This window comes from Cervus canadensis, chromosome 32 (genome assembly GCF_019320065.1).
Source record: "Cervus canadensis isolate Bull #8, Minnesota chromosome 32, ASM1932006v1, whole genome shotgun sequence".
In the NCBI taxonomy this organism is placed as follows: domain Eukaryota; kingdom Metazoa; phylum Chordata; class Mammalia; order Artiodactyla; family Cervidae; genus Cervus; species Cervus canadensis.
This window is the reverse complement of record NC_057417.1, coordinates 2,241,832-2,267,129: the sequence shown is the minus strand read 5'-3', so window position 1 is coordinate 2,267,129 and position 25,298 is coordinate 2,241,832. Positions and strand designations below refer to the sequence as shown.

The window sequence follows — 25,298 nt, the reverse complement described above, 5'->3', positions numbered from 1 at the left end:
ATTAGCTTTCAACTATACTAAAGGACGTGAATACAGCAGGAATGGTGTCTTATCACCCTCTCCAAGGTCCCAGCCCCTGGGCCTACAACGGTGCCTGGGCCCTGGTTGTTGCTGTTCAGTTGCTAAGTCTTGTCGAGCTTCTTTGCAACCCCATGGACCACAGGGCCCCAGTCTTCCCTGCCCTTCACTATCCCTCAGAGTTTGTTAAACTCATGTCCATTGAATCGGTGATGCCATCCAACCATCTCATCCTCTGGCGTCCCCTTCTCCTGGTAGGTATATATTACTTTGAATCATTCTGTCATGGCTGTCTATCCTTTTTTGGCATTCCACACTCCTTTCCTTTTCTTCTATTATTGATGCCTTTCTTTTGTTTTAGAGAACCACTCCCTTATCTCAATCCATGGTTCTGGGGATTAAAGAAGCTAATTTCACAAACTTCTTCACAAAGTTCTCCATGGTTCAACTAATATTAGGTATCATTATAGCTAATTTTACTTTATAATTCATGAAATATCCATGAAACAGGAAAGCATAGATAAATTATCAGATGTATGAAAGAGATCTTTTAAATTAAAGTATCATAACCAAACTTTTTAAAGAACAAAATAAACATAAGAGTCGAAAAATAAAATCAGAGACATCTCAGAGGAAGTAGTACCAAAAGATAAAAACACAGAAACACATATATACATACTTTAAATTTGAGCATCAATCCAAGAGATTCAATATTTTACTAAAGAGAGTTTTAAAAAAAATAGAACAGGAATTACATAGAAAGGAAAACCTATTAAAGAAAAAAATACAAGAAATATTTTCCAGGTTTGAAAAACACTCTCTTTCTAACCCAATGACCAGAACAAAACAATAATAATAATAAAACTAAGACACATCATTATTTAATTTTAAAACAAGGGGAATAAAGAAAAGCTGAAATGCTTCAAAAGAGACAAAAAGGAGACAATATACAAAGAATTGGAAATGAGTATGGTATTAATTTTCTTAGCAATGATGCTGGAAACTAAGAGACAATAGAGCAATGATTTCAATTCTCTGACTAATAATGATTTCTGAATAAGAATTCTATGCCATTCAAACGAGCGACCAAGTATTAAGGGAAAGCTTTTTTTTCTTAGTATTTGTCAGTTCTCAGAAAGCTATTGGACAAAGTGTTCCTCTAAAAAGAAGTAGCCAAAAGACAGAAAAGTAAGATTTCTAGGGGAGGGATCCAGCAGAAAGCAGAAACAGAGGTCATTTTAAGAATGGTTTGGAGGGGATGTCTCTAGATGATGTTGGGAACTAGGCCCAGAGAACAGCCACAGCAGATTAGAACAGGAACACAGAGGCACTTGAGAGAGATGAATATAACTGTTTCACTTGACTCTGAGGAAAACAGTGCTAAAGTGATTTCTGGAGTTCTGTGGAGTGTGAAAGCTAAGCAAATGAAAAACTGAAGCAATTATCAACTCCAAGAAAATATAAAGTTACATTACTGAGAAAAGATAATCCATGTATACTGCTTAACTCAGCAGTATACTTATATGTACTAACTAGGCCATGACCTAGTTAGGTTCATGATCATTGAACACATAGTTATATTGGATAAATGTAAATAGAGACTAGAAAAATAATAGAAAGGTCAATGATACTATGAGTTGAGTTTTTGTAAAGATAAATGAAATTGAGAAATCTTTAGCAAGACTAACACAAAAAGAGATTAAAATAAATGAAAATGAAAGAGGATATATTACAATTGATGCCACAGAAACACAAAGGATCATAAGAGACTACTGTGAACAATTACATACCAACAAATTGGACAATTTGGAAGAAATGGATAAATTCCTAAAACCATGTGAACTACCAAGTCTTAATCATGAAGAAATAGGGAATCTCAACAGATCAATTATTAATAAAGAGATTAAATCAGTAATCAAAAAAGTCCTAACAAAGAAAAGCCCAGGACCAGATGGCTTCATGGGTAAATTCTACCAAACATTTAAAGAATAATTAATGTCAATCCTCCCCAAATTCTTACAAATATTTGAAGAGGAAAGGAATTGCTCCTAAACTCATTTTATGAGGCCAACAGAACCCTGATATCAAACTCAGATAAGGATCTCCAAGAAAAGAAAATTCCAGGACAATATTCCTGATAAGTATGAATGCAGAAAACCTCAGCACAATACTAGCAAACAAATTTCAACAGCACATTTAAAGGGTCATACAGTACCATCAAATGGGATTTATTGCCAGAATGTAAGAATGAGTCAACATATACAAATCAATATACAGGATACACCACACTGACAGAATGAAGGATAAAAATCATATGTTCATTTCAATAGATACTGAACAAGCATTTGCCAAAACTCAACATCTGCTCATGATTAAAAAAATCTCAGCAGATAAGGTATAGAGGAAATGAATGTCAATATAATAAAGGCCAAATGTGACATACCCACAGCTCACATCATACTTTAATGGGGAAAAACTGAAGCCTTTTCCTCTAAGATCAGAAACAAGACAAAGGTATCACTCTCAACACTCCTACTTGACATAGTATTGGAAGTCTTAGTCAGAAGTAATTAGGCAAGAGGAAGAGACAAACGGCACCCAAGTAGGAAAGGAAGAAGTGAAATTGTCTCCGTTTGCAGATGACATGAGTTTATATACAGAAAATCCTGAAGATGCCACCAGAAAAACCCTTAGAACTAATAAACGGATTCATTAAATTTTCAGGATATAAATTCAACGCGGAAAAAATCAGTTATATTTCTACATGCTAAGAGTAAACTACGGCATCAAAAGACCTGGAATACATTTAACCAAGGAGGTGAAAGACCTGATACTGGAAATTACAAAACATTGATGAAAGAAATTGAATAACATAAAAATAAAGGGAAAGATATCCCATGTTTGTAGACTGGAAAAATATTTAAGTGTCCATGCTGCCCCACCCCCTCAAAATCTACAGACTTAATGCAAATCTTATCAAAATTCCAACAGAGTGTTTCACAGATAGTAAAAAAATGATTTTAAAATTCATGTGGAATGTATGGAACTTTTGATTCTTCACCCAGGAAAATTCCACATGCTGTGGGGCAACTAAGCCCCATGAGCCACAACTACTGAAGCCCAAAAGCCCTAGAGCCACCGAAATGAGAAGCCTGCGCACCACAACTAGAGAGTAGCCCTCGTTCACCAGAACTAGAGAAAGCCTGCGCATCGCATCAAAGACTCAACACAGCCAAAAGTAAATGGATAAAATTTTAAAAGTGCATAGAGCCAAACACACACATGTGAATGAGTAAAAATAGGTGGGTTTATCAGTGTATCATACCAATGTCAATGTCCTGATAATGATATTTTACAAAAATTTCGCAAAATCATATTATTAGGGGAAACTGAGTAAATGATACACAAATCTCTCTATATTATTTCCTACAATAGTCCAAAAATTAAAATCCCATTGATTACTAACTGGAGTCATGAATTCCCCTCTACCTCATTTCTGAAGGTGAACGCTCATGACTTTTGGGTTTTTTTGGTCAGCTATTTATTTTAATTCTAATTACATAGTTACAAAATATTAGCTCTATTAGAAGGTACACATATTAACTTAATGATCAGAAGAAAACATTCACAAAAACTTATTTTTTTCCAGCTAATAAAGTAAAGCCTGTACCTTACAGAAAAATTATAAAATGCAAAAACATGCCAGGAATAAAATATCAGTAATTCCAATGCCATCACTGGTAATAATCTGCTTTGTCTTACTCAGATAATTTTTTATATGTGTGAAATTTTTCTATACACATACCCACACAGACATGCACACACACACATGTGTGTGTGTGGATGTGTGTGCTTATACTCATTGGGAATATGCTGCATTCATAAGCGAGGAAGGTGAGCAAGGTGGTCTCTAACATTACCTCCAGCTCTCCTGCAAGTTCCCCAAACATAGTAGGTTTATCATGATGACTAAGAGTTATTAAGGAAAAAAACTGAAGTACATTTTTAAGAGAAATACTTAATGAAATGGGGCAGTGTTCATAATAGACTTGTAAATGAAAAAAGCAATTTATAAGATGGTATGTAGTATATTCCCAGTGAGTATAAGCACATTCATTATTTTAATGTGCATTCTTCCAGAATACATAAAACAGTCCGGAGTGGAAAGAGTCCTTTGAATTCAGACAAGCCTAGATTCAAATTCTGATTCCACCACATAATATCTTTGGAGATGTAACTTAACCTCTTTGTGTCCTAACTTCCTCTTCATTAAATGGGCTATAATAATTAGTAGTTAATTAGTTCTGAGAAGTTAATAATTTATTATGTGTCAGTCTGTTGGAGCAGAGCCTGGAACATAGTAAATGCTCAATATTATTTTTTACGTTTGTATCCTCAGACTACATGTAGTATACTTTTTTTGATGTTGACTTTTTGTGTTTTATTCAAATGGCATGCTTCCTGTGTCAGTCTGTTTGTGCTTTTTTCTCCTCACAACAATCTATCTCAGATTTCTTTCCATATCACTAAATGTCAAATTATCTCATTCTTTGTCATTGTTGCATAGTATTCCATGATTGGCTATATCTCAATCTATTTACCAAGAGATTTAGATTGTTCCTAATTTTGTGCTATCTAAACTCATGCAAGTGTCTCTCTGAGCTATATATGAGAAATGGAATAGCTGGTTCACTAAACATGACTTGAAACTTTCAGATGGTGTGCTAAGATATAGTGCTGTCTATATGAACTTCAGAATGCCAGCAATGGTTTGAAAAATCTCCTTGCCACTCTTTAGAAATTATTTGATTTAAAAATGTTGACCTGAAACAAATAGACTGCTATTTTTTCTCCATGAAAGGTGGGTTTCATCGGAATCAGCAGAGAATATTAACTTTGGGGTCTGCAACCATATTGAGTCACTGCAAGTCCCCAAGGAGCAAGAGAAGGAGAAGGCTTTTATAAAGAGGAAAAGCAAGTTGGGGTGGGAGTGGGGGTAATAGTAAACAAAGGTTCCGTGGCTTTTCACTGGCTCAGTCCTCACCAGCAAAGAAAAGGAGTCTTCCTTCCTTTGGGCTGTGCTATCATCAGAGGGCGTGAGAGCTCCCCCTTCTGGTTTCCCAACTCTACTTTATTGAGGTTTCTGTTTAGACCCAGAGGAATCGGGTGGAGAGGGAGGTGGGAGGGGGGATCGGGATGGGGAATACGTGTAAATCTATGGCTGATTCATATCAATGTATGACAAAACCCACTGAAATGTTGTGAAGTAATTAGCCTCCAACTAATTAAAAAAAAAAAAAAAAGAACCTTCCTGCAAGATTGTCACAAGGATTAAATAAAACATGTGGGAAACTTCTTGGGAGATTCTGGGGGAAAAAAAAAAAATGTTTAACTGACATATCATAAAATATACCCATCTCTGTAAATTTACATACACTTGCAAGCAGAACTATGATTTTACTTTGCTGTGTATTGAATTGTGTACAGCAAACAAGATATATTGAAATCTCGACCCCCAGGAGCTCAGCACATGACCTTGTTTGAAAATAGGCTTGTTGTAGGTATAATTAGCTTAACGTGACTTTCTCTTGTTTTGAGGCACCAAGTTGGTGGTACTTTGCTACAAAAGCCCTAAGAAACTAATATACATTTGTTTTTAAAAAAATTTCATTGGAGTTTAGTTGATTTCCAATGTGCTAACTTCTGCTGGAGAGCAAAGTGATTCAGTTATACACATACATACATTTTTATATTCGTTTCCACTATGGCTTATCACAGGATATTGAATATTGTTCCTGGGCTATACAGTAGGACCTTACTGTTTATCCATTCTACACATAATAGTTTGCCTCTGCTAACTCCAGACTCCCAATCCATACCTCCTTCACACCTCTTCTTCTGGAAAATCACAAGTCTGTCTTTTCAGTCTATATATTAGTTTTTAGTGTTTTCAAATATAGCTGTTTTTTTTTTTTCAGTAGAAATACATGGTACACATTTAGAGCACTTCCATCACCTTAGTAAGATCCCTTATTCTTTATGCAATTTGCAGTTCATTTCACCCTGACCCTAGGAAAGCACTGACTCCTATGATGGAGCACAGGAGATTCAAGTCTTCCAGCTGATGCCTGGCTTGATATTATCCCTGAGGATTCATTTTCACTCATGAAAATGACTCAGTAGGGAGACTCTTGGGTGATCAACTTGGGGATATAATTTCATTCCACCCTTTCCTCCACTTTTGGCCTCAAAAGTTCTCAACTATTGGGTCAAACTAAAATGTGAAAACCTAGTGAAACTCTCCTCCATATATGTGTAGACTCCACACTCAAAATCTGGGCAATTTTAGATGGTCCACAGTTCATCTGTGAATCCCAATTTAAGAATCCTTGTTTTTCTATCGTCTGCTTGAATATCTGTGGTGATGGGGAGGTCGATACTACTGAGGCAGTCCATTCTACCCTGGGGAGCTCTCTGACCTGTGGAGCAATTTCTATTCGTTGAAATCTGGGTCCTGGTGGCTCCCACGTATCAGTTCTGGGATTGTCTTTGTGAATTGCAATATGGAACCGGAGAGCGAAGAGTTTTCAGTCCCAGGAGATAAGTAGGAAACTACAGAAAGCTGCATGGAAATGACTGTCAAACCTCTAGCAGAGTTTCAGGATGGAGAAGCAGTGGGAAAGCTCAGAATTTGGAAAATCTTGTGTTTGAAAAGTCCTAGTTCTACTATGTGCTGTGTCCTTTGGAAATATCGATAGCCTTTCCGAGCCTAAGTCTCCTTTGTAAAAGAGAGAAACTTGGCTCATAATAGTTATCAAAAATCAGTTTGAGCAAAAAATAGGACCCGATTCAGAGGAGATGGAAAAATCACAGAGGAAAGGGAATTTTCATGTTTAGTAGCATCCTAACAAATGAGATTATCAAGTCTTTAATACATAAATCTTTTTTAAAATGTTTGTGTTATTGTACAGTTGCTAAGTCATGTCCAGCTCTTTAGGACCCCATGGACTGCAGCACACCAGGCTCTCCTGTCTTCACTATCTCCTGGAGCTTACTCAAACTCATGCCCATTGAGTTGGTGATGCCATCCAACCATCTCACCCTCTTGTCCCGTTCTCCTCCTGCCCTCAATCTTTCCCAGCATCAGGGTCTTTTCCAGTGAGTTGGCTCTTCTCATCAGGTGGCCAAAGTATGGGAGCGTCAGCTTCAGCATCAGTCCTTCCAATAAATATTCAAGGTTAATTTCCTTTAGGATTGACTGGTTTGATCTCCTTGCTGTCCAAGGGACTCTCAAGAGTCTTCTCCAGCACCACAATTTGAAAGTAAAGACTTTATTTTTTAGAAAAGTTTTAGGTTCACCTCAAAACTTAAAGAATGCTGTATAGTATGTAGCATTTTTAGATTGGTTTCTTTCACTTAGACAGTCATAAGCATTTAAGGTTCCTTCATGTCTTTTTATAGCTTGATGGGTCATTTCTTTTTAACACTGAATAATATTCCACTGTCTGGATGTACCATAGTTCACTTACCCATTCACCTATTGAAGAACATGCAACTTTTATTGAATTAAATTAGGTCTCCATCTTACACTCAAGTGACCACAGCATGGAATGAGCAGATAGCAGCCATTTGGAAGGGAAATTAGGCCTGTCAATGATTCAGGGTCTCACCAACATACCACAAAAGACAAGTCTTAGGTCACTAGCATCCTAACACCTACCAAACTAAGAAATTAAAGAAATAAAATTGATTAGCTGAGGATACTGGAATTGGCCTGAAAATCACAATGCAATACCTCTACCAATTATAACCACCAACAGGTTCCATCCATCCCTACTTGCCTACAATGGGTGCTCTTGGAACTTCAGATCCAGGAAATGCAGCCCCATCCTGCCTTGTTATCCCCACTTACTTCTAATGAAACTACTAGATTAGGCATTCGATTTAACAGGGTCTTTGAAGATTTCAATTGGCAAGTGCCAATGATGAGACTTGAAAAAATATCTGAATTTTTGCCTTGGTTTTCTGAAGGCTGACTTAAACAAAACTTAAATACAATGTTTTACTTTTTTTTTTTCTTTTCAGGCTTAAGGGGATTTTTTTCTCCCTTTTCAAAAGACACCAGGTGAACCAGAAACAAACACACATTTTCCAAAACCAGTGAACCATGACATCAGAATTTTCTTTCAAGCTATACCCAAGTCAAACTTTTACTTCATACAGTTGGAGATTCTCAGCTAAATTGGCCCCAGACATGGAATTGTTTTTACCCAATTCACAGCCAATATGAAGTGTGTTCACCAGGTCTCTCTCTGGCTCTGTGATAGTTACTGTTGAGGTTTTTATGGTCCCATCCTGTTTCTTCTTCTCTGCATCTTAGTGGCTGTCTCTCTTCATCTCCCCCGTGTCTCTGTCTTTTGTCTTTCTGCTTTCTACTGTGTCTCTCTCTCCTTCTCTGTAATCTTTTTTCTCACTTCGCCTTCTGAAATGCTCATAATATAAAGACCCTGGACCACAAAGCCTGGGCTTGAAATCTACCCCCATCTCTGGCTATGTCTCCTTATCTGTCAGAGGTGCTAAGAAGGGTGCCCGGCATGTAAGAAGCATGCTCTAGTCGATCACTATTATTATTTCCCAAGTTTGTGTAGCCAACTTCCCTAAGTGGTTTCTGGGACCAGCAAACAGGGTGACATAGCAGATTTGGAAAGAGAAGACTGTGGGAGAGAAAGACTTCATGGGTTGAGGGAATGACAGACCTACTTAGTTCTCTTGGCTGTGTGGTTTCTCCTCACATCTTTTACAAGAAGCAATAGGAGATGTCCCAGAAGATGGAAGGGTTTGCACGTATAACGTCCTGATTGTCAGAGCATTTTAACTATTGAATCTACACTCCCTCTACTCCAACCCGTGAAAGTGGTGAGAGTAAGAGTTTTGAGGATAGAAAAGGAAAGAGAAAGACAACATGAGAAGGTACATAAGAGAAAGAGGATGAGAATAAATGAGAAGATGGAAAAAGAATCAGTCAGAGAGAGAGAGAATAAAAGGAAAAGAACCCGATAGGCAGAGGGAGAGATGCACTGTGGCCATAGACCAGTGTTTTCTGCTGAATAGAGTAGGCAAGACCAACCTGCTTCCTTGGGGGGAAAAAGATGCTATGGTCCACACGATTACTCCTGATCATACACTGCACTGAATGTAAACCTATTTTCTGTTCTATTCTGGTCTTACTACAGTTCACTCTGCTGCCTCGGTTTCCAGCTGAGGTGCTGCTTGTGTAAGTCAAAGGCGAACTTCATACGGCAAAGATTTGGCTCCTTAGCAACCGATCAAAGTTAGGCTAAAGAAAATAGAGCACGTGGCCCTGCAGAGTTAGAGAATAGAGATATTGATGCATTTCATTCTAAAGCAACAAACAAAAGACAACCCCCAACAAACCTATCCCATGCCATCTGCGATCAATATGCATCATTATAGCTACGCAGATGGCTAGGTTCTGGGAGGGTTCCAAGCCAGTGGTTCTCAGCCTCCGCTATGACTGTGATCACCTGGGAGCTTTCAAAAGAAAAGTCTCAGTATCCAGGTTGCACGCCCCCCTAGACCAGTTCAATGGTGGGGCCCAGGCAGCATTTTCAAAGCCCCCCACGGGACTCCAGTGTGCAGTTGAGGTTCACAACCTCTGATCTTGGATGAGCCAAGCCACAGTGTTTCCAAACTCTATAACCTGACTGCAGCAGGGAGGGTAATGCAAGAGATGGCTGCACCTGTTGGGTAATTGCAGTAAAAATTCAGAACTGTCAGGGGACTATGAAAAGTCCATCTGTTTTGGATAAGTGATGCGGTCTAATCAAATGATATTCTTCAAGAGCAACTTTCTCATTCTCTGACATTTGGTTTGCCCCTGGTGTTTGATGGTCCTGGTTTGCTGCTGTCTGTTTAGGGCCATCTGCTGCCTGTGGTTCTGGCGGGAGGAGCAGAACTCAGCCGGGTGAGGCGGGGGGTGGGGGGGCTTCCCTGCCTGCCAGTGTCCTGGGGGTGAAGAAGTCTGTGCCGGGGCATGGCCCTGCACCTCGGCCTCAAGCTCCTACCACACCCCTGTTGTGGGTTGAATTGTGTCTCCAGTCAGATTCATATGTTGAATTCCTAACCCCTAGAGCCTTACATTTTTATTCTTTATCATTAGAGTATAATTCCTTTACAATGTGATGTTAGTTTCTACCGTACAGTGAAATGAATCAGCTCTCATTCCTTGCCTCTTGGACCTCCCCCCCACCCCGCCATCCCATCCATCTAGGTCACCGCAGAGAACTAAGCTGAGTCCCCTGTACCATAAACGGCAGCTTCCCACTAGCTGTCTATCTTACACATGAAGTGAAAGTGAAAGCTACTCAGTCGTGTCCGACTCTTTGTGACCCTATGGACTATACAGTCCATGGAATTCTGCAGGCCAGAATATTGGAGTGGGTAGCCTTTCCCTTCTCCAGGGGATCTTCCCAACCCAGGGATCGAACCTAGATCTCCCGCATGGTGGGCAGATTCTTTACCAGCTGAGCTACCAGGGAAGCCCTTCTATACAGAAGCTTCCACAGGAAGCCCTTTTACACTACCATTTTACACATGGTAATGTATATATGTCAACCATACTCTCCCTGTTCGTTCCACCCTCTCCTTCCCCCTGGGTCCATATGTTCGTTCTCTATATCTGCATCTTTATTCCTGTCCTGCAGATAGGTTCATCTGCACTATTTTTCTAGATTCCATATATTTGCATTAATATACAGTATTTGTTTTTTCTCTTTCTGACTTACTTCACTCTGTATGAGAGACTCTAGGTCCATCCACATCACTATAAATGACCCAGTTTTGTTACTTTTTATGACTAAGTAGTATCCCATTGTATATATGTATTACATCTTCATCTTCCATTCACTTGTCATTGGACGTTTGGCTAACCCCCAGTGCTTTAGAATGTGACTTTATTTTTTTTCATCGAACTATAGTTGATTCACTATGCTGTGTTAATTTCACGTGTACTGCAAAATGACTCAGTTTTGTCTATATATCTATATATATTCTTTTTCAGAGTCTTTTCTTCTATAAATTATTACGAAATATTGAGCAGACTATGACGTTTAGAAATACGGTCGTGGCAGATAAAATTATTTAAGATGAGGTCCTACTGGAGAAGGATGGACCCTCCCCTTAATCCAGTATGAGTGGTGTCTTATGAAAAGTGGGACTTTGGGTGCAGACATGTACCTGGGCATTTCATCATGTGAAGCTGAAGGCAGAGATCGGGTGCGATGCCTCGACACAAGCCAAGGAACATCGAAGATTGCCACCAGACCTCCAGAAGCTAGGGAAGAGGCATGGGACTGACCTCTCTCACCACCTCCAGGAGGAACCAGCCCTGCTGACACCACAGTTCCTGATTTCTAGCCTCCTGAATTGGGAGACAATGCATCTCTGTTATCTAAGCCACCCAGTGTGTGGTTACTGTGACAGTAGTCCAGGCCAGAAGAACCAACCCTTCACCTGATGGGAATAAGTGGAGGGTTTTGGCAGAAGACACGTGCTAAACTAATCAACTGCTCTGGTGGTAATCTGTGCTCGGTCACTCAGTAGTGTCCAACTCTTTACCACCCCATAGACTGTAGCCTGCCAGCCTCCTCTGTCCATGGGATTATCCAGGCAAGAATACTGGAGTGGGTTGCCATTTCCTCCTCCAGGCGATCTTCCCAGCTCAGGGGATCGAACCCGCATCTCCTGCACTGGCAGGCAGATTCTTTACCACGGTGCCACCTGGGGATTCTGCCCTAGTTATAAACCTGATTTCAAACCAATCCCCATAATTGTTGCTCTCGGCCCCGTCCTGCTCATGGTACCTGCTGCCCTTAGCTGGCCAGCTTCATGGGCATGTAACCTGTGCAGTGTCTGTGGCTTTTCATTGGCTGAGCCCTTGCCAGAAAATAAAAGGAATCTTCTTTTCTTTTTTTTAAATAATATAGATTTATTATCTCATACTTTCCATCTTTCAGAAGGTTATATGCAGCTTAGCTTGCTGGTTTCTCTGCTTAGAGTCTCACGAGGCTCACATGGTTACACTGGGCCCAGTTGGATAACTTAGGATCCTCTCTCTGCCTTAAGGTCAACTGACTAGTCACCTTAATGGAATCTTTCTTCTTCTCAATGGGCTGTGCACTTAGAAGGGCTCTGGGCTTGTTTCTGTTCTCTAGTGTCGCCATCTTGAAATCCTGAATCATTTCTTAACCTGGGCCCAGCATCTTCACTTTGCACTGGGCCCTGCAAAGTCTATAACCAGTCCTGTCCCCAAGCCTCTCACCAATTTTCCTTCCTTCAGTCACATCCTGTTTACTTGCTCGTAGCAATTTCTCATTGTTTCTGGTCCACTAATGTCCCTCTCTTGTTGTTTTCCATTGATCATTTGTTTTCCCTTTTAGTAATATTATTTTGGTCATTTCCAGGGGTTTGGGACAGAAGATGGCAGAAGGGGACTGTGTTGGACATCCACTCTGGTGTATTGTTGGGGTTTCCCTGGCGGCTCAGATGGTAAAGAATGCACTTGCAATGCAGGAGACCTGGGTTCAATTCCTGGGTAAGTCTTATTAAAGACCACAGCTGAAGGAAGGGGTGAAAGTGAAAGTGAAGTCGCTCAGTCATGTCCGACCCTTTGTGACCCCATGGACTGTAGCCCACCAGGCTCCTCCATCCATGGGATTTTCCAGGCATGAAGACTGGAGTGGGTTGCCATTTCCTTCTCCAGGAGATCTTCCTGACCCAGGGATTGAACTCGGGTCTCCTACATTGTAGGCAGACGCTTTACCGTCTGAGCCCCCAGGAAAGTAACAGTTCATTAAAGGTTGTGTGAATCTCTGAGAACAGGGAATCCAGCTTTGAGGCTCAGGTGACCAAGTGGGACCAAGAACTATGGAGGCAGCGCTGCATCGCTCAGGACTCTTGAAAGTGGTGGCTGTTCACATTAGCATAAGGTTTTGCTCTTCTGATCATTTTATTCATAGCTCTCCTTGAAACCCTGGCATGGATTTCTACCCCTAGGATGACAAGCTGGGCTACTGTTCCCACTTCTTTCTTCCCTCCCTGAATTAGAAATTGCACCTCCCTGCCTTTTTCCGCGGTGTGTGTCTCTTCCTCTGTGGGCAAAGTGACCTTTCCTGCCCTGGCCAGATGACCGGCCTTGGCCAATGGAACTTGAATGGAACTACCATTGTGCCAGTTCCCAGCTGAGACCCTAAGAAACATTACATGCTTCCTCTCACCTTGTTGCATATCTGCCATCACCATGAGGAAAACATGCCTCACTTAACCATTGGTCCAAAGAGAAGGAGGAAGCAGGTGGGGTCAACTCACTGCCCAACCTAGATTCAAACCTAGCTGATTCTAGTCAAGCCCAGAAACACAACTGCCTCTCCAGAGACCCATAAGCAAAACCAAAAGGCTTTTTATTTTATTTTTTTATAGTGCAAGTAGTTTGGGAGGTTTTTGTCAGGCAGAATTACAACAGCAAAAGCTGACTGATACAGAAATGTTGTTAACTGGGTTTGTACGGCTTTTTCTGGCTGGTCCATTCTTATTAACCCAGACTTATCCCCCCAGCTTCATCCCCTTCTCTCCAGCACATGCTCTGTTCTTTCATTCTTTAACTGTACCATGTCTTGCTTGGCTTTGAGCACTACCCTTTCGCCTGGTTAATTCCTCATTCTTTGGCTCTCAGACTAAATTCCACTTCCACCAGTAAATTTCTGTATGGTCAGGCCCCTAAGATGGCTAATCTCTTGCTCTCTGTACATCCCCTGCTTGACCAATGCCTGCTTCACCTACACCCTGCTCACACGACTAACCTTCCTACATACTTGCCTCTGCCCCAGCTAGTGATTGTTCCGATCGTCAGATTAGAACATCTCAACCATGATAGCTTATCAAAGGGGTGGTGAGCAGTGTGCCCCACTGCTCGTTTCCCTGGTAACGGATGAGCCAATCTGACGTCAATTCCCCCTATAACTGGTAACCTCCTGCCATGTCCCACCCACCTCATGGTGGGGTGTCGCTCCAGGAGCTTGCTTGTAAGATCCCCCCATTCATTAAACCATTGATGTCTCTGTCACTGACTCCAAGCTCTTTTTTCCGTCCTGAAGCTGGCTAAGTACAGGGCTTGCAGACTGCTGGGTGCAGCCCAACAATCTTCCATGAGACTCGCTGGAAAATGCCAACGGCCCCTGGTATATGCCCCTGTTGCACCATGTTCTGCTCCTATTACAGCACTTGAAACAGTATAATATCATGATTAGTCTGATAGGAAAATATATTAAGACATGGGTGTTTCATTGTCACTTCTGTAGAATGATAAGAACAAAGGAGAAATAGCCACACTTTCCTTTCCAAACTCCCCCCAATCCCCCACACTAATCCCAAGTTGTCTATAGGACCCCTTCTTCCATGTCAATTTTTTGTTTGTTTGTTTGATTATGAATTTATTTTATTATTGGAGTATAAATGCTTTACTGGAGAAGGAAATGGCTACCTACTCCAGTATTCTTACCTGCAGAATTCCATGGGCTGAGGAGCCTGGTGGGCTACAGTCCATGGGGTCACAAAGAGCCGGCCACAACTGAGCGACTGAGCACATAATTGCTTTACAGTGTTAGTTTCTGCTGTCCAACAAAGTGAATCAGCTGCATGTATACACATATCCCCTCCCCCTTGGACCTCCCTCCCCCATCCCACCGCTCTAGCTCAGCGCTCTGTGACGTTTCTCCATGTCATTTTAAAGCAAAGTAAGAATCTGGGCTTGTTTGTTTTTTTTTTTCCCCTGCATCTTATGAAATTCTAAGTCATTTCTGGCATCATCCCAGCAGAGGAACAGGAAGAGAGGAGCTTGACTTTGGGGTCTAGCTTTGAGACAAGAGTGTCCCCCAGAGTGAAGATGGACAGTGGGTATGGATGCTCGGCACAAGGACTTGGAGGTCTGGTGCACCAGAGACATTGGACCACAAAGTCTGGGCTGCTGGTCAGTAAGACTGGTTGTTTCTCAGATGTCATGGAAACCACAGCAGGAACCGTGAAGGCTCATACACTAGGACACTCCCAGAAACCAGGAGAGACGTAGGGAAGGGTGGAGACCTCTGTATCCTTGTTCTACTGCTGCAAAACCATCACTAATCCAAGGGCTTGAACCAATACAAATTTATTATCTCACCATTTCCCGGGGTCAGGAATCTGGGCCAAGCATAAGTTCTCAGCTAGGAGTCTCAAGGGATAAAATCAAGGTCCTCTGCAAAGTCCCATGTTAAGAGACTGAGCCTGGTAATGCCCAAGATTGAATTACCTGCCAATCAGATACAATTGGGGCTTGAACTGAGCCCTCACTTGGTTTACAGACAATAAATATCTTTGCTATTTCTTGGAACCTCACTTTTAAAAAATAATTTGACTGGAGTATAGTTGATTTGCAATATTGCATTAGTTTCAAGTGTGCAGCAAAGTGATTTTATATAGATATATATATACATATGGGGCTTCCCTAGTGGCTCAGTGCTAAAGAATCTGCCTGCCAAGCAGAAGATGCGAGCTCAGTCCCTGGGTAGGGAAGATCTCCTGGAGAAGGAAATGGCAAGCCACTCTAGTATCTTTGCCTGGGAAATCCCCTGGACAGAGACGCCTGGCAGGTTACAGCCCATGGAGTTGCAAAAGACACAACTTAGCAACAAAATAACAGCAACAATATGTGTGTGTGTGTGTGTGTGTGTATTCTCAAAAAATTCTTTACATTCTTTTCCATTATTTGCAGTACACAGTAAATTTCAGGATATTTGTGGTATACAAATAAATAAATCCTTGTTGTTTACCTGTTTTATATATAGTGCTCACATTTTGGGCTGAGATTCACATCTGCTGTGCTTTAAGCCTGTCTTTCCTGGTAGACCGTGAGCTCTTGGCAACTGGGATGCTCCTGTTTTACTCTGTTATATCTCCAGATTTCACTCAGTGCTTAAAACATACAGAGAGGGAATCAACGCATTTGTCAAATGAGTGACTGACTGTTAGGTGCTCAAGAAATGCTTTCCTACTGCACGAAACTGAACCAGTTCTCATAAACATCACGGGGCTCGCAAAGACAGTTCTAGCGAGGAAGCAACCAGGTGTGGGAAGTTGAGGTAAGAGGTTCAGGGTCACATAAATAGTAACAGCAGAGCTAGAACTTTTTCATTATCTTCAGAGGAAAAAAAAAATATTCCTTTCTATTTGGAACGTGGCCCTGAAATGTGACACTGACACATTCTAAATCGCATGACTCACGCTTTCATCTTCCATGATCAAGAGTGGGGGAAAGCATAACAAATTAGAAACCTTTACAAGATGAGATTTTAGGCTGAGCCCTGAGATGCTAACGTCTCCTAGAAACTCAAACCCTGCAGTGGCTGGATTTTCCAAATGGATGACTCTCCTTTTGTAAAGGAGCACAAACTAAGGCAATCCCAAGGGCTCACAACAGAACTTGGTTTGTCTCAGACAGGCTTGACTCTTATTTCAGGATTTCTGTTGCTTAAACAGGGTAGGGCTGTTCAGTGAACAGCAATCTAGGGTGTGGGTTTTATTTCTTATCAATCTTGTGTTGTTGTTCGGTAACTAAGTCGTATCTGACTCTTTGCGACCCCATGAACTGCAGCACGCCAGGCTTCCCTGTCTTTCACCATCTCCTGGAGTCTGCTCAACTTCATGTCCGTAAATCATGTGCCACTCTGTTAATTCTTGCCTCAGGGCCTTTGCCTATGCTGTGATGGCTGCTGAGAAGGCTCTTCCACCTTCCACGTTTCCATCCTTCAAGAATTCTTGACTTAAACATCAATCTCCAAATGGCGTTTTCCTGGTACTCGATCTGCAGGCATCCTCCTTCTCCCTTTATCCTTCTCCCTGTATTCCACGTGTAGCATTTTTCATAATTTTTTCAATATATATTAATTTCATGTGCTTGTCCATCCCTCACTAGATTACAGGCTTCACAAGGGCAGCTAACAGTGTGGTTTATTCACCAATGCTAACCCAGCTCTAATACAGTGCCTGGACAATATTATATTCACTGATTATTTGTTAAATAAATGAATGAATGAATACATTAATAAATGGAGTTCATCAGGCCATTTAGCAAGTATTGATTAAGCCCCAATTTTGTGCACCAGATGCTGGGATTAAAAAATCATACAAGACCTGAGTCCTTCCTTCTAGGTGTTCACAGTCTAGTGTAGCAACTTGCACAGATATATCCGAAATGATCCAGGTTTCACCTGGCTTACCCTCAAATGGAGCCAAATTGGCATAAAAACTTAAATTGCAATGGTTCTTTGTCTCCAGCAAAGAACTACATGGCCTTCTCCTTCCCCACCATCTCCCTTGGCTTTTTGTGAGGCCCCAGCCATGATTCACGCGTGCTCAAAGACCAGCCCACTTAGGTCTCATCACTAACGTCCTGGTAAATTGCCACATCACTCCTGGCTCTGCTGCTTTTGGTTCCTACCAGGAGTGTGGCTTTCCGGCCTTCCTTGGGAGTTCTTCCATACCTCAGTGCTCCATAACAGGCCAGCTGGGGGTAGCCATGGTTTTCCAGCACAGAAATGAGGAGGGTGTGTATCTATTAATCCCAAACGCCTAGTTTGTCCCTCCCCTCGCCTTTCCTCTTTGGTAACCATAAGTTTGTTTTCTATGTCTGTGAGTCTATTAAATTTATTTCTTTACTGAAATATATTTGACATATAACATTGTAGAAGTTTAAGGCATATTACCTGTTAATTTGACACATTTACATAGCACAATATAATGATCATTGTAGATTTAGCTAACACCTCTATCACAACACATAATTATCATTTCTGGAAATAAGTATTCTGAGCCTAATTAAGTTCTAGTCTCTTAGCCATTTTGATATTTATATTACAATGTTACTGTGTGTAAACACTATGCTATGCTTTCGATCTCCAGGCCTTCTTTATCTACTAGCTGCAAGTTTCTACCCTTAAGCCACATCTTCACTATGGTGAGGGAATAAGATAATCACTTATAGCCAATCCCCTGATGCCTGGAAATCTCCATTGTAATGAGCAATGACTGTAAAGTTTAAACAACTTCCTCATTGTCACTTTATAAGCCATCCTGTCAAGTCATGCCCCTGAGCTTCATAGCCTTTTCAAGTCTGAAAGTTCCCCATTCACAAACTGTTCTTATATGTAAGAACATACTAACTACTGTTATTTAGTACATCTTACTAAACGCTGTTTATTGATTTGGTTACTTCAAGTTTGCTATTTCTGGATTTGTGGCAGAGTCAAATCATTATAACATAAAGTCACTATTTTTCTTTTCAGAAAGACCAAGTGTGATCATTCATGTTAAGTTGCTTCACTCACGTCTGACTCTTTGCGACCCTATGGACTGTAGCCCCCCCAGGCTCCTCTGTCCATGGGATTCTCTAGGCAAGAATACTGGAGTGGATGGCCACGCCCTCCTCCAGGGGATCTTCCTGATCCAGGGATCGAACCTGAGTCTCTTATGTCTCCTGCATTGGCAGGTGGGCTCTTTACCACTGGTGCCATCTGGGAAGCCCCAGTGTGATCATGGACGGGAGGCACATTCAGATACCACCCGCCAACTCTCAGTGGGGACAGGGGGGCAGGGCAGCCATGGCTCTCCTTGGCCTCCCAATGGCGTCTTTCTCCAATAAGGGGGACAGTTGCTGCCAGGGTCCCCACAATGGTGACTCAACTAGATAAAATTCATTCTGAAAATCTTCTCTCCATGTCTAAACACATCAGCTTGCCTGTTTCCATTTCATGCAGATCACATGACCCCAAAGGGCCAGCTATTGAAGGACACAGTCTAGAAGACACTGGATGTGCACCCTCTCTTCTTGACGTGGACTTAATTTATTGAGAACCAAATGAGGAAATTGCTGTGAACCAAATACATTTACCCAACATCTCTTAGCAGGTAAGCTGGTGATTCTCCAACAAAAGCCTATGTCCATGCCACTTGGGGAGCGCACTAAAATGCATATTTCTAGGTCCAGACCTAGAGAGTTTGGCAACCCTGGGGAAACACTACTATAAGTTGTCAGAGTAATAAACATACTGCTGGATCTTCCAAAGTTTAAGAAGAATTTATTGGGCACCTATACTCCAATTATTCTTCTGAGCTCTTTACCCACTTTCATTTCTTTAATCTTCTTAATGAACTTATCCTAAAGGAAATCAACCTTCAATATTCATTGGAAGGACTGTGGCTGAAGCTGAAGTTCCAATACTTTGGTCACCTGATGCAAGGAACTGACTCATTTGAAAAGACTCTGATGCTGGGAAAGATTGAAGGCGGGAGGAGAAGGGGATGACAGAGGATGAGATATTTGGATGGCGTGGACATGACGGACATGAGTTTGAGTAGGCTCTGGGAGTTGGTGATGGACAGGGAAGCCTGGCATGCTGCAGTCCATGTGGTCGCAAAGAGTCGGACACAACTGAGCAACTGAACTGAACAATTATAAACTGAGTTTGGAGCAGCATATTTGATGTGTGGTATATCTTGTGGAATGAATGAATGGATGTGTAATTGACCAGAAATGAGAGGTACCCTGTGGAATGCACCCTTGATAGCAATCATATTAATCTCATGTGGAATATTATTCATGATCTCTATTGGGTTTGACATCTCCCAAACACCCAATTGGAAATGGAGACAGTAATTCAAAAGCATTACTTAATCACAGTATTAGATGGTGCTGCTAAGTGTCATCATAGACATACTTCCACAAGGAAAGAAGCATGTTATTAGCATTAAATGATCTGAGTAGGTTGTATAAGGAACTGAATACAGAATGATGCCTTCCCAGTTCAGGGTCTAAAAGACAGGCTAAGAAACAAGTAACTCAAATTTGTAGATGAAGGCTTTGGTACTAAGTGGTTGGGATTTGGGGGCAAGTCACTAATTTACCACTATGGGCCTCAGTTTCCTCCCCTGTGAAAGAAAAGGGGCATAAAGCTGGTGGTTCCTCTGATTTTCCTTTGACCCCATCAAACTATCCCCCTCTGAAAATATAAGATATTGCAAGGGGAAGTAACTCAACAGATCTTGAAAATGGTAGATTTCTGATTCAAACACAGTCTTTCTTTACCCTTAATCCATTCATGTTCCACTATTATTTTCTTTATGTCCTCTCCACTATTATTTTCTTTATGTCCTCTCCACTACCTGAAATGCCCTTCTTCACTCAAAAAACAACAAAATGTAGCTTGGGTACCTGTAATTGTCCCTATTGAAATTCGATCCCTGGACTCAGAACAGAGGCCCCTCTCCCTCTTTGACCCTTTGAGACTTTCTGACCAGCATTCTGCTGCCCTATACTCCTTCCTTACCACTCAACCATGCTCCCCAAAGTCCTACAGCTTGTACACCAGGGGCCTTGTGGGTTGGGAAAGCTACATGACATAGTATAAGATATCAGTTGAGTCCCAGAGTTAAACACATATGGGTTTTCTAACTTCACAACTTCCTATGTGTGTGACTCTGGAAACACAACACTTTATATCACTAAGCCTTAACTTGCTTATGTAAGGGGACAGAAAGGAGACAGTGATGCTATTGTGAAACTGTGAGATGCTACTGTGCTGTTGCCTAACCAACAGTCATCCCATCTTTGTTGAAAAGAGAGTGTTGTTTCATTTAGGCACTCAAAGCAAGGTGTCTTGTCCCAGGGGATGAATTTTGACTTTTAGAGTGATCATAATAATCCTAGTCCGTTCAGGTTAGGCCATGCAATCATTTCTGTATCATGCAGTCCAAAGGGAAAGAGAATGGAGGAAAGAGTGAGCCCATCTTCCTTTCTTCATAGTTTTAGACATTAATGATTCTTTGATGGTTGGTGCTATAGCAGCCGTCTTGCAGTCATGAGGGGAAAAGCAAGAAAATCACAGAAAAGTCATACAGAGCCCTGACAGTGTCTAGGTGCTGAATCTACTTTCTCTGAAACATTTTTCTCTAGACGCTTTATCATATGAGAAATAAGTCTTTCTACTGCTTAGCCATTTTTACATTTTATGGGATCTGCAAGTTATACTATGTTGTATACACTCTTTAAAAGAAAGCAAAATCAAAACTATGAAAATTAGGTACAAAAATAGATGCTAATTTAGAATTAAAAAGGAAGCCACAGCAAACTTCAAATTTTAAAAGATGATAAATGCCCACATCACCAAATTTTTAAAGATAATAGTTTTTACTACTAAGAGACTAATAAATCTCTATAATATTTTTAATCCTCTCTGCTCATGCTGCTTACTCTGTCTTCATAGGAGAATACTTTTATAAAGATACTTTCTATAAAGAGAATAAATAATTCTAACTTTTTCTTTTCAAAACTATTTATTTGGCTGTGCCAGGTCTTATTTGCAGCATGTGGGATTGCTGGTTAGGGACTGAACCCAGGCCTCTTTCATTGGGACCTCAGAGTCTTAGTCACTGGACCACCAGGGAAGTCCCTCTAACTTTTGCTAGCATGGTTGATAAAATATTATATGACTATTGATTGTTTAGGAAGTTCTGTTTCAGCTGCACAACTCACTGTTTTAGTAAGGTCATGTAAATTTTTATTGTCACTGAATTTGGGGAAAGCTCTCATGAGTTTGGTTCATATATGGGTTACAAGCTTTAGAAGAATTTCCCATAGACTAGCTTCTGACTCCGTAAACTTCCAACCTAAATTCTCCTCTGGCACCTGCATTTCTTCTGGCCCCATCGCAGCACCACCTCTGCCCCTGCAGTTTTGGATCAAGATATCATATGAGTCAGCTCAGTGGCGGCGGCAGTGTTCCTGGAAACCACAGGGACAAGTCACTCCCGGGTAGAGTAACTTAACTATTCATGGAAATGAGTGAGAACTGCATAAATATATCCCACAAAGCCCCGTCCTGATGTGTTACTGCGGCTGAATCCCAAATCCCCAAATGCTCTCAGCCTCTCCAGCACCAACCACGATGGAATATGTAATAAAGGACAAGCCCCAGGAGAAAGAATTCGCAGCCTTAAGCCACTGCCAGTCAAACATTTTACTTTTACAAATTTTCAATGTGTGATGATGGAAACACGTTGCTAGGGCCTTAGAAATGGTCCATATGAGGGAGGGGACCCTAAAATGTAAGTTTTGTGTTCTTCACATGAGTACATCTTGCTCTGATGACAGGCACGCTGAGAACTGAATGAACCCACAATATAAATAAAGGGCTTATCACAATGTCTGGCACATGATGAAGTTTGAAATACGGTAACAATGATTATATTTTTAGGAGTTTTATTATTATTTAAGATGGTACCTCCCATAGCACCTCCTTTTTTTCCCTCCTTAATGTGTTTTCATTGCTAGAATTAAAGGGCAGAAAAAAGTCTTTGACCCACACTTTTCTCCCTCTGGGTGGTTGTTGCTTTTCAGTCTTGAAGTTTTGTCTGACTTTTTTCGACCTCATGGACTGCAGCATGCCAGGCTTCTCTCTCCTTCACTATCTCCTGGAGTTTGCTCAAATTCATGCCCATTGAGTCTGTGGTGCTATCTAACCATCCCTTTTAGTTTTCTGGTATGAAATCTGTTCATGGGGCTTTAGTTTTCAAGGGTTAAAAATTCCTAAGCCTGGTAAGGATGAAGGTTTCTTTAATCGCAGTGAACAGGAAATGAGTGATATCTTTCAGATCAATAGTTTTATGATTACTTTTTAAAATTACATCTTTGCCCTAAAATCGGCATGCTATATTTAGGTACCATCACCACCAGACATCTGCCCAATGAGGCAACGGCACTTTTTATAAGTGGTACGTCATCTATTTATTTCGGCAGCTAAGTACCTTCTGGCGCAACAAACAGCCACCTTTGGAAACAAAGATGGAATTTTGGGTGACTTAACAGATATGGGTTGTCTAAAATTACAGACGGTGCTAATTAACTGGAACACAGAATTAGAACCTACAGTTCAGAAAATATGCAAGAAAAATAGAGTGTTTGTCAGAAAGTTGAGCACTGGGGAACGAAGTTGACTGTTTCAAGGATGCTAAATTGATGATAAGAATTAGGTACCGCTGTTAAATCTCAATAAACAAAGCCTGACAGGTTGTGGCTGAATTAGATCATTTGTTTGCTCAAAGAGGGAGTGTTTAAACTCCATTTCACTGATACTAATAAAAATTCTGAATAAACCTAGTGAAAAAGATACTACTCTCTGTGGGAGGGGAGACTGAAATTGACCATAACTTCATTTATGTCTGACAACAAATTAATTTTCTCCTGTCAAATATACCTTAATTCAAAGAAAATAGCTGTCATTAGTATTCCTGAATTTAATATCTGAATGAATGGCTTAGAGTAATTAAAAAATACTAGGAGAGGCTGGTGGAGTCTGGTGCTTCCAAGAAGGCCTGACGGATAAAGTCAAATGAAAGAGGCAATGTTGCAAAGTTTCAAACACTAGGACTTTTATCCTAGCTCCATCTCTAATTCACTAGATGATTTACTAGATGATTATCACTAGAATACCTAAGTGATCTGGCTAATAACTACAGTAATAATTCCTGCCTCCTTCAGTTCAGTTCAGTCGCTCAGTCGTGTCCAACTCTTTGCGACCCCATGAATCGCAGCACGCCAGGCCTCCCTTTCCATCACCAACTCCCGGAGTTTACTCAAACTCATGCCCATCGAGTCGGTGATGCCATCCAGGCATCTCATCCTCTGTCGTCCCCTTCTCCTCCCGCCCCTTAACTGAGTAATAATCATGGAACACTTGGGAAGCTGGAAGGCACTGAATAAAAGGAAAAGAGAGAAGGACAGTAAAGCCTGGAGATTAGAAGCCCAAATTGTATGTGAGTCAGGCCTAAACTCTACTGGAATGTTAGCCACTAACCAGGTATGTGGTCAAGGGCAGAGTCCTTAACTTCTCTTCAGAAACAGCTCCAGCAATGGCGAGATGAGATAATGTGTGATTTAGTTAGTTTACCTGTGTGTATCAATGGCACAGAATAGTAATGACTTAAACATAAAAAAGATGAGATGCAAGGCAAGCAGTCCAGGTGAGCATGGCCTCTCTGCTCTACAAGGTCGTTCAGGGATCCAGGACCCTCCTCTCTTGTTGCTCTGCCATCCCTTGGCTGTTCTTGTTTCTGCATCAGCAAAGATGGATTGACAGCAATCTGAATTCCAAGAAGCAAGATGAATGAAGGAAAAGTAAGGCGAATATGGGCATATCCCTTGTCTGTCTGTCTGTCTGTCTATCAACCTACTTCCCTGTTATTTCTGTCTGTGCCTATGTGCTCAGTCACTCAGTTGTGTCTGACTCTGTGACCCCATGGACTGCAGCCCACCAGGCTCCTCTGTCCATGGAATTCTCCAGGCAAGAATACTGGAGTGGGTTGCCATTTCCTCCTCCAGAGGATCTTCCCGACCCAGGGATCAAACTCGGGTTTCCATAGTGTCCTGCATTGGTAGGTAGATTTTTTACCATAGGAGCCACCTGGGAATCTCCCATTATTTCTATCTACATTTCTATAAATAACATGCTTAACTTTTATCATTATGAGACTTAACAATTAAACAATGTCTTTATACAAGGAGTTTTACAACTCATCATTGCAAAGTTTTGATATTCTTGGAGACAGGTTACCGTCATTTTGGGCTCTTCAGTGTCTGATCTGTCAGAGGGAGCCTTACCCTTGGACTGCAGCAGCTAATGGGAATATGTCAGTCCAGGGAGCCAAACTTGTCCCAATTTCCTGGGATGTTCTGGGTTTCAGAACTAAAAGTCCTGTGTCCCCTGATCCCCTCTAAGTCCTGGGAAAGCTAGATGGTTGTTCACCCAAGATGCCCCATCATGGGATTCAGAGAGACCTCTGGGGATGAGACTGGTTTGGATCTTCAGGAGAACCAGATGAGGCACCCAGGGTGTCAAAGATAGAAGGGGTTTTGAAAATATAGGCCAAATCCTTGTTTTATGGTTTGTTGTTGTAGTTTAGTTGCTAAGTCATGTCTGACTCTTTTGCGACCCCATGGACTATAGTCCACCAGGCTCCTCTGTTAGACTTGCTATATATAAGGAAGGGAAAGATGGACCCGTAGTTATATCATTCTTAACTGGAGAGGTGTGTCTATTAGTCACTCAGTTGTGTCTGATTATGTGTGACCCCGTGGACTATAGCCTGCCAGGCTCCTCTGTCCATGGAATTCTCCAGGC

General features: G+C 41.3%; 1 protein-coding gene across 1 annotated transcript in view; it reads left to right on the top strand.

The window, feature by feature from the left end:
• The window catches only part of SHISA9 (shisa family member 9), a 528,232-nt gene extending 509,016 nt beyond the window's left edge, over positions 1-19,216 (top strand). The window contains exons 4-5 of the mRNA XM_043456425.1: positions 9,956-10,003; positions 18,882-19,216. Coding sequence (XP_043312360.1) covers positions 9,956-10,003; positions 18,882-18,925 — 92 coding nt within the window. The 3' untranslated portion in view covers positions 18,926-19,216. The remainder of the gene's footprint in view (positions 1-9,955; positions 10,004-18,881) is intronic.
• Positions 19,217-25,298: the final 6,082 nt, after the last annotated feature.